Source organism: Otolemur garnettii, unplaced genomic scaffold, assembly GCF_000181295.1.
Source record: "Otolemur garnettii isolate 467f Iridium unplaced genomic scaffold, OtoGar3 scaffold00121, whole genome shotgun sequence".
NCBI classification, from domain to species: Eukaryota; Metazoa; Chordata; class Mammalia; order Primates; family Galagidae; genus Otolemur; species Otolemur garnettii.
Window position 1 is genome coordinate 76,179 of NW_003852516.1, and position 10,552 is coordinate 86,730.

At 43.7% G+C, this 10,552-nt stretch overlaps 1 protein-coding gene across 1 annotated transcript in view; it reads left to right on the forward strand.

The window, feature by feature from the left end:
- Positions 1–1,189: 1,189 nt before the first annotated feature.
- The window catches only part of ASAH1 (N-acylsphingosine amidohydrolase 1), a 31,208-nt gene continuing 21,845 nt past the window's right edge, over positions 1,190–10,552 (forward strand). The window contains exon 1 of the mRNA XM_012810025.2: positions 1,190–1,269. Within this exon, the coding sequence (XP_012665479.1) occupies positions 1,192–1,269 (78 nt within the window). The 5' untranslated portion in view covers positions 1,190–1,191. The remainder of the gene's footprint in view (positions 1,270–10,552) is intronic.

Sequence of the window (10,552 nt, forward strand, 5' to 3'; positions counted from 1 at the left end):
GTCTCAAAAAAAAAAAAAAAAAGTAATGCAAATGGACAAAACTGTAATTTTCTTCTTTCTCAGTCTCCTTTTTTTCCTCTTGCATGCGTGCGCAAAAAAATTACACATAATAAAACATATATAATAAAATCGTCATACATATTTTATATATATATATAGTTTTTAGGGATAGTGTTCCCAGTTATATCGAAACATTAAAAGAATAGTGCTTGGGATGTGAGAGGCTCAATCAGGAAGTGCAACCAGAGGGCAAGATTTCCTGTGGGACTTTTAATAACTGGACAGCGTCCCTGCATCCATCGCACGGAAGGCGGGCGAGCGCCCCTCAGTCTGCCCGCGCCCGCGCCCGCGCCCGCGCGACCCTCCGGCCCGCTCGAGTTCAGTTCCGCCCGACCGCCGCGTACAAAAGTGGGACAAGGTCAGCCTGGTCTCCCGGGTCATTCCGCCCGAGTCTAAACGCCAGTAGCGGGAGCCTCAGCTCTGTGACTTGTCAGTTAATTTGCCAGAACCTGATGGGGTGGCGCGTCAAGGGGACTACATTAGGCCCCCCCACCCCATCCCCATCCCGGTCACTCAAGCTGAACCTTGTCCCGTGACCCCAGGTCGGGGTGAGTTTCCCACAAAGGGCAAACATAGGTCAAGAGCGGATGCTACCTCGCGCGTGGAGACTCTTCAGGTCCGTTTCGTGGGCAGTAGGCACTGAGCGGCCCCCGCGCAGACCTCGCGGCTCCGGGACGCTGCCCAGGGGCAGCAGCAGCGACAGCCCCCGGGAGGCGCCCCTGTCTCTCCCGCATTCTCCTCAGCGCGCCCCGCCCCACGCGCCCAGCGCGCGCTCCCCGGTGACCTCCTCTGGCTGGGCCGAGGGTAGAAAGTTTCCCCGCCCCCGAGGGGCGGGGCTATGGTTCGGCCCAACCACTGCCCGGGCGGGGGGGGGGACAACCCTACGCTCTCAGCGCGAGGGCTGACTCTCGGTCTGCGGGTTTCTTCTGCAGCCCAGAAGGTTCCCTCTACCCACCACCCCTTCTACGACACTGAAAGTCCCGTCCTCTCCCTTCGGCTTAGTCCCTCTTCCCCCCCCACCAGCCCCAAGTGGTGCGGTCCCGGGTCGCAGGTCACGCGGTGGCCGGGGCGCGGCCTTCGCCGGCCACAGGTGGTTCTCGCGCTCAGCGGAGCGGCATCGGCACTGGAGAGATGCTGGGCCAGACTCACCTCCGCTTGGTCCTGCTGACTGCTGCCGTCACCTATACAGTGGCGCAACACGCACCGCCGGTAAGTGAGCCGAGGCCGGCGCGGAGTGGGGCGTGCAGGTGCAGGCGCAGATGCTGGCGCAGGTGTGGCGGGGCCCGGGGCAGCATCCCCTCTGGGGCTGTAGTTTCCTGCACGCACAGGGGCGTGGGCGCAAAGCGTGCTGGTGGACCCCATCCGCGGTTGGTTTCGATACTGACTGGAACTAGAACACCTTTTAGAGAAATCCTGATCTGTTCGGAATGGCTGGGTGTGATTTGTATATCCTCATCTTTGAGTGATTGTACTTGAACAACCTGTTCCAGGTTGTTGGATTTTGAAGTGTTTAACTAAAATGTTCCGGTCTGTTTGTGTGCTTTGCTCAATCAAGGGACAGACTGCTTGATGGCCAGGTGTTTTCTCCTGAAGTTCCAGCGGAGGATTCTGCTGGGCCCTAGGAAAGGCGATTGGTCCCAAGCCTGGGTGGTGGCAAGCGGCCCCAGAGCTGGTTGGCTCCGGCATGGTCCCCCCTGGTAACCTCTACTCCAGAGTCATGGGAACGCCTGTCCCGTGGCTCTTTCCCACAAGCGAGACTTCCTCAATGCAAGAGACAGTGAGAGACAAGGAAGTAGACCTAAGGGACAAAATCTTTAGCCAGAGGTTACAGTATTGTTTATGAAACATTCCTAAAGCCTCTTGACGCCCAGTGCTCTTTCATAATTCGTGTCTTTAAAAGCAATAAGACTACTTATGTCTTTGCCAACAGATGGGCTAAACGGGAACCTGGGTGCAGCTGACCTGAGGCTAGATGAAAATGGTTTTGAACCAGCTTAGGTAGAATACTGAAAGTGTTAGCAGGATGTACATTCTCCTCTTTTTATTTCTATAAGGAGAAATGCTTGAAGAATAAAATCATGGTGGAATATTATTAAGCCATTAAAAATCATCATAATGTTAAGCAGATAAAAGCAGAATAGTATATACATAGTAATAGTACATAATAGAAAAATACCCAGTATATACATGTATACAGTATTGAAAGGCTGTAAGGAAAAAAATTGCTTTGGTATGGGAAGGGAATTAATTTGCACCAAGTAGTTGGTACTATGGAAATGATTATTACTATTTTGAGACAGGGTCTTGCTCTGCGTCTGGACTAGAGTGCAGTCACCATAGCTCACTGAAGCCTCCCAATTCCTGGGCTCAAGTGATCTTCCCAAGTAGCTGGGAGTACAGGCCTGAGCCATCATGCCCAGCTAATTTTTTTCTATTTTTAGTAGAGACAAGGGTCTGGCTCTTGCTTAGGTTGGTCTGGAACTCTGGACCTTGGCAGTCTTCTCACTTCAGCCTCCCAAACTGTTAGGATTACAGGTGTGAACCATGCACCCAGCCATTATGGGAATTTTAAAGAAGTCAGTACTTTGATACTGCCAGTGCCCTTCATTCAAAATTGGGGTTAGTATTTTTTGAGGCAAGGTGGAATGCACACCATGAGCAACCATGGGTTAGGACAAAACCTATGACAGAAATTGAGCTGTGGTTGTGTGATCTGAGGGTAGGTCAGGAATCATGGGTTAGCTTTAGATAGGCTGCTTCTAAAAAGTGGGGCAATTCTGTGATTGGGTAAAGAAGTTAACAGTCATTAATTTTGCAAGAGGAGGAAGTATTTGGTATTTTGTGGGTTGCACAATGCCCTTGTTCTTTGTCTGTGCTTAGACAAAATCATGAAGTGTCATTACTTTGTCTCACTGTATGGTGTCTCAAAATAACCTTATCTGAAGTGGGGGTTTTCTGAGATTGTTTATGTCTAAGAGAATAGATGTTACTTGAGTGTCAGACCAGCTTGTGTAATAATATCGAAGTCTAGCTATAAACCTCAAAGTAGTTTTAGATGTCAGGGACTACTGCCCTTTTCTTCCTCAATACTTTTTCTAGCAAAAGTATTTTAATAACTGTTTTCAGAACAAGAAGAATCAACAGCTTCTCCATGAATAGTGGTTGTCTAGAACAGTGGTTGTCAAAATTTAGTGTCAGTTTGGGAAGCTGGGCCATCTAAAACAATGACAACCGCAATAAAAAATAGCCAGGCATTGCAGTGTGTGCCTATAGTTCTGGCTACTTGGGAGGCTGAGACAAGAGAATCACTTAAGCCCAAGAGTTTGAGGTTGCCATGAGCTTTGATGTCACAGCACTCTACCCAGGGCAACATAGTGAGACTCTGTCTCAAAAAAACATAATAATAATAATAAGGGCATAAAACTAAAATTACTTATTTAGAATGTTAGCCTTTATTCTAATTTTATGGACTTCTAATTTTTGTTGTTATTAAAATGTTCTTTTTAAAAATAAAATAGTGGTAGAGGTATATGTGTGTGGGATTTGCTTTAATAGCTCCACTTGGCAAAATAAAAATCTAGATCCTAATGTGCTAAAGCCTCATTAGTTTTTTTTTATTGGGCTGGAAAATCCTGGGAACTTTTGGAATCTTACAAAAGTCTAGTGACTTCATTCTCTGAGAAGAATAGCATCTTTTCAATTTGAGTTCCAATTTCGCTTCCAAAGTGATAAACTGTAGCCTCATAGTAACACACAGTATTTCAGAACAACTTCTGATAAATATGAATAATAAGGACTGGCTTTAAATTACGAACAAAAGTCATTTGATTTGTAACATCTAAAGAGGTTTTTTTTAATAAGGTGTATTTTATATTTTTTTATTGTTTGAGATTCATTGAGGGTACATAGAATTAGGTTACACTGATTGCATTTGTTAGATAAAGTCCCTCTCATAATTGTATCCCACCCCTCCAAGAGGCGTGCCATACACCATGACCCCCCATTCTCCTTCCTCCTCCTCTCTCTCCACTTGCTCATTCCCCAACCCCCTCTTGGTATTAGCTTATCTACTGCCTTGATATTAGAATTGAGCACATTGGATTCTTGCTTCTCCATTCTTGTGATGCTTTACTAAGAAGGTGTTCTACCTCCATCCAGGTTAATGCAAAAGATGTAAAGTCTCCATCTTTTTAGTGGCTAAATAGTATTCCATGGTATACATATACCACAGCTTGTTAATCCATTCCTGGGTCAATGGGCATTTAGGTTGTTTCCATGTTTTGGTGATTGTAAACTGAGCCTGTGATAAACAGTCTAGTGCAAATGTCCTTATGATAAAAGGATTTATTTTCTTCTGGGTAGATGCCCAGTAATGGGATTACAATATCAAATGGGTAGTCTAATTTGAGTTCTTTGAGGATTCTCCATACTTCATTCCAAAAAGGTTGTATTAGTTTGCAGTCCCACCAGCAGTGTGAAAGTGTTCCATTCTCTCCACAACCACGGCAGCATCTGCAGCTTTGAGACTTTGAGATATGGGCCATTCTTACTGGGGTTAGGTGGTATCTCAGGTAGTTTTGCTTTGCATTTCTCTGATAATTAGGGATGATGAGTATTTTCTCATATATTTGTTAGCCATTTGTCTGTCTTTGAGAAGGTCTGTTCATATCTCTTGCCCAGTGATATGGGATTGTTTGCTCTTTTTTTGTTGATTAATTTGAGTTCTTTGTAGATCCTAGTTATCAAGTATTTGTTCGATTCATAATATGCAGGTATCTTTTACCATTCATTCCAAAGGTTGTCTATTTGCTTTGGTTGTTGTTTCCTTAGCTGTACAGAAGCTTTTTAGTTTAATTAAGTCCCATTTGTTTATTTTTGTTGTTGCAATTGCCATGGAAGTTATCTTCATAAAATTTTTCCCCAGGCCCATAACTTCACGTTTTCTCCACACTTTCTTCGAGGATTTTTATTGTTTCATACCTTAGATTTAAACCTTTTATCCATTTTGAATCAATTTTTTGAAAGTGGTGAGAGGTGAGGGTCCAGTTTCAGTCTTTTACATGTAGTTATCCAGTTCTCCCAGCACTATTTATCGAATAGGGATTCTTTTCCCCAGTATATGTTCTTGTTTGGTTTATCAAAGATCAAGTGGCTATAAGAGGTTAGTTTCATCTCATGGTTTTGTATTTGGTTCCAAATGTGAATGTTTCTACTTTTGTGCTAATACTATGCTGTTTTGATCACTATGGCCTTGTAGTATAGCTGAAAGTGTGGTCGGGTGATGCCCCTGGCTTTGTTTTTATTACTAAGAATTGCCTTGGCTATTTCTTCGGGATTTCTTCTGGTTCCATACAAAACAAAGAATTAGTTTTTCCAAATCTTTAAAGTATGCTGATGGTATGTTAATGGGGATTGCATTGAATCTGTAGATTACTTTGGGAAGTATAGACAGTTTGACAATGTTAATTCTTCTCAGCTACAAGCTTGGTGTATTCTTCCATTTGTTAATATCTGCTGCTACTTTTCTCATAAAGAGATTTTTTTGTTTTTATTTTTGAGGATTTTCACAGTGTGCACATTTTACATTCCTACTGACTTCTTTATTGTTTGATTTATTAAATAGCCTATTAAGACATGGTGGTGAGGCTCGGTGCCTATGGCTCAAGCCGCTAAAGCACCAGCCACATACACCTGAGCTGGCGGGTTCAAATCCGTCCCGGCCCCACAAAACAACAATGATGGCTGCAACCAAAAAATAGCTGGGCGTTGTGGCAGGCACCTGTAGTCCCAGCTATTTGGGAGGCGGAGGCAAGAGAATCGCTTGAGCCCAGGAGTTGGGGATTGCTGTGAGCTGTGATGCCACAGAACTCTACCCAGGGTGACAGCTTGAGGCTCTGTCTCAAAAAAAAAAGGACATGGTGGTGAGGCTCAGTGCCTGTAGTTCAGTGAGTAGGGTGCCAGCCACATACACCAATGCTGGCAGGTTCAAGCCCAGCCTGGGCCTGCTAGAAACAACAGCTGCAACCAAAAAAAAGAGAGAGAGAGAGATGGTGGTGATATGAGAGAGAGAGAGAGAGAGAGATGGTGGTGATATGAGTGGCACTGGAAAAGTCTGGAGATAGGAGACCCAGATGACATCATCCAGGTTCTGTAGACTCTGTTCAGAATTTTGGGATTTGTCCTAAAAACAATGTGATGTCACTGGATGGTTTTAGACAAAGTATCCTTTTCATTTTTGAAAGATCAGTCTGGATTGGAGAGAGCAAGGGTGGACATAAGTCTAGAGGAGAAAACAAGCTTCACTGGAGGACTGTCACCAGTGGTCAGGGAAAGAAGAAGATGGTTCTGGAAAAAATTGGGAGTTAGAACGAGCAAAATGAAAGATTGGGTGAGGAAGAGGGAGTGAGGTGGCAGCATGGCCCCAAAATTTCTGACATGCTCGCTGGGTGAATGGTTGTATTGCTGCCAGGGAACATGGTGGGGGGGGAAGCTCGGGCTGAAGAATCAGGATCATTTTCATTTTGGTTACGTTGAATTTCAGGTAGCAGAAAGATACCCAGCAGGCTGTTGGGACTGGGGCTCCAAAGAGAGAAGAGAGTTGTAGGCAAAAATGATATTACCTGAAGCCATCGGAGAAGATGAAAGTGCCCAGAAAGAGGAAAGGGAAGCTGGGAAGAGAACTAGGCAAAGGCTCAGTAACTCACACACGTGTGTGCCAGGCAGGGAAGAAACTGGCAAAGCCAAAGCAGCACCACAGCAGGAGCGTCAGTGTGACAGGAAGCTCAGGGAGGACAGGGGACAGGTTAGCCAGGGTGAAGACTGTTCAAGATCCTTTCTGCTTGAGCATCTGGGCCAGAGCCATGTTGGGGCTCGGTAAGCTGAGGAGTGATCAGAAGGAAGGGAATTAGTGAAAGAGATGACTGTTCTCAGTAACAAATTTGAGCAGTTTCGTAAGACGTGTGACAATGAAACTTAATGCTCAGTAATTAATTGCTAAAGTGAACGTACTTTTTTATGCATCAGTGCCTCATACAAGTAATAACGTTGTCGGTGTTAGCTATTGAATCAGCTATAGCAGTGATTTTCACAGAGCTTCCAAAAATCTTCTACACCCCATCTGGCCGAGCCAGTTTTGGTGTACAGCATCTGCTTTTCCCCAGTACGCCAAAGCCAGGAACACACAGGTGTAATCCGTTGACTTAACTCAACAAATATTGCCTCCTGTGTGCCAAACAAACTCCATTCCAAATACTGGAAATGAACCAAACAAGGAGACAAGGTCCCTCTCCACATGAAGGCTTTATCACATTCCCTTTAGGTAAATATCAATAGTTTCATAGGGTGCCATCCCTGTAGTCCTGGTTACCCAAGAGGCTGAGGTAGGATGGTCACTTGAGCCCAGGAGTTCAAGTCCACCTTGGGCAACATAGCAAAACTAATTCTATTAAAAAAAGAGAAAAAAATGATTTAAAAAAGTAGAGTGGCATCTCATCAAAGCTCAGAAGACAAATGAAACATTTAAATGCTCATCTGATTGGTTGTATATGTTAAAACGCTTTCCTTATTTGGTGAGTGTGTGCCTGAAGACAGAGAAAGTTTTTGAAAACAAATCTTTTTTTTTGTTGTTTTGTTTTTTTTTTTGAGACGGAGCCTCAGGCTATCCCCCTGGGTAGAGTGCCTTGGCATTACGCTCACAGCAACCTCCAACTCCTGGGCTCAAGCGAGTCTCCTGCCTCAGCCTCTCAAGTAGCTGGGACTACAGGCACCCACCACAACGCCTGGCCATTTTTTGGTTGCAGCGATCATTGTTGTTTGGCGGGCCTGGGCTGGGGATTCGAACCCGCCACCTTAGGTGTATGTGGCTGGCGCCTTAGCTGCTTGAGCCACAGGCGCCGAACCTGGAAACAAATCTTATTTAGAAAATAGTTGTTAATGAATTAAAGAATTATACTCTGTTTTAGAGTTTTTCAGCTTTTCTGATAGGAATGAAAACTAGTGTGAGCTATATAATTTTAAATTATCTTCTATTGGCTTTATCTGAGTATTTGAATAATACAAGGCTTTCTGAACTTTTTTATACGTTATTAGAGGCATAGATTTCCAGTGTTTTCTTTTTCTTTTTTTTTCCCCCCTGCCGGGGCTGGGTTTGAACCTGCCACCTCCGGCTTATGGGGCCAGCGTCCTACCCTTTTGAGCCACAGGCACCACCCTAGAGGCATAGATTTCATTGAAGTTCTTATTAATTCTGCAGGACTCAAATATTTGAAAAAGCTGGACAAGTTAGGTCATTTCTTTTTCTTTCTTTCTTTTTTTTTTGAGACAAAATCCCACTTTGTTGTCCTTGGTATAGTGCTGTAGCATCATAGCTCACAGCAACCTCAAACTCTTGGGTGTAAGCGATTCTCTTGCCTCAGCCTCCTACCAGCTGGGACTATAGGTGCCTGCCACAAAGCCTAGCTATTTTTAGAGATAGGGTTTCACTCTGGCTCAAGCTGGTCTCGAACCTGTGAGCTCAAGCACTCCACCTGTCTCAGCCCCCCAGAGTGCCGGGATTACAGGCGTGAGCTACTGCATCTGGCCAAGTTAGGTCATTTCTTTTAGCTATGGAGCATTCATTACTTAGATGAATACTTTTTACCTTATATGTTGTTTTCCTAAGTATGTTCAGTAACTCTGTAGTTTTTCTTAATGAGTGGGTAGATCGTAAACACTGATTACTTTCAAATACTAAGCTCTTATCAAATAACTTGGGAAAATTAAAGAATTCTCTGACCCGGGAAGTCTTTTAAAACGATTTCCTGGAGAGTTTCAAATGCATTGGAAAAATCATATTTTCATCACTTTCACCCTTAGGAAGGAGAGGTTCTAAGTTTGATCCTCCCCACCTCCCCCACCCCCCCATGGTAGAGTAGCATCTGTTTATAGTCTTTATCTATCATTTGTTTAAATTTTTACCAACCTAGAGAAAGTTATCTATTATGAAAACTATGTATAGTTAAATTTAGGGAAAATAAGAAACTTTAAGTTCAATGAAATTCTGTTTTAGGTTTTGAAGCTGTGTCCTTGGTAGAAGTCTCCCTTTCCACCTTACCCTGAAAACTAACTTTTGACTAAATGACTCTGGTAATAATGCCGTCTAAACACCTGAAATAGCGTGGTCTCATAGCTGCTACCTTTGTTATTTTCTTTCACGTTTACCTTCTTTTTGTCAGGTAGATCTGATGCAGACTTCATGTCTGTGTCCTGCCCCTGGCATTGCCCTTGTATTAGCCTCAGACTCCCACCTCCCACCCGTTCGTTTGTTGCTAGGTTGCTCTTTAGCTTTTACCTTTGGGACAGGTCAGATGTTCTTCTAATACTTGACAGAGCATTTTCACCTCCTCTCACTGTTGTCTAGTAAGAAATTTGCCTATAATTTAATTTTTAGTTGGGCTTCAGAACCCAGGGCATACAGATATAATTATTAGGGAGGGATAAGAATGATTGCATTTCATTTATGTGCTGACTTGATCCTAATGATCATCAGAAGCCCCGAACTAGGTGCAGATTATTCTCTATTAGGAATGAAATAGAGGCACTGGTTTATTGTTACCACTGAGGGAAGCTGTGTGATGGAGCAGTGGGACCATAGACTCTTTCTGTCACCAGCTGTGTAACCTTTGGCACATGCAGCTGGACCTCTTGCCCAGAACATGACCGCAAAATGAAGCACTGAGATTAAGTACATATCACAGTATTCCCAACTCATGGGCAAGTAATGAAAAACAAGAAAACTTAAAGCAGAGTATCTTATCAAAGCAGAATTTATTTACAGATTTTAAAAAGTAAAATGAGGTTATAACCAAAGCGCATGTGCTATACAGAAAGCCATTTGCCAATGGAGCATTAACTAAATTGGATTTGACTGTATCCATGGAAGAAATGTGTCCAGAGAAAAGTTGTTGACCTGGACTTTGGAAGCAGCATCAGTAGCCATTAAAGAACAAGGCAGTGGTTTTGAGTAGTTTTCCTTGGCTCTTGAAGTTACCGATACGGATCAGTTATTGATACTTATTAGATGATCAGTACCAAGTTTGAAGTAGCTGAAGAATTAGCCTCTATAAATAGTCTATGTAAAACAAGTACAGGCAAGGATGTTTTCAAAGAAGTTGAGAAAATAGTAATCCAGTATCACCTGAAGTGGAATCTGCTAAGATCTGTAACAATTGACTGTGAGTAGAAAAAAACTGAGTTGAATAAATCCACAAAACTTGTAAAAATGGGTGGTCTTTGTGAGATTCTGCCATGTTGTGCCGTGGCCAGGGCCAGAAAGTGCAGAAGGTGATGGTGCAGCCCATCAACCTCATCTTCAGATATTTACAAAATAGACCCAGGATTCAGGTGTGGCTCCATGAGCCAGTGAATATGCGGATAGAGGGCTGTATCACTGGTTTGGATGAGTCTAGATGATGCTGAAGAGATTCACTCTAAAACAAAATCACAAAAACGGCTC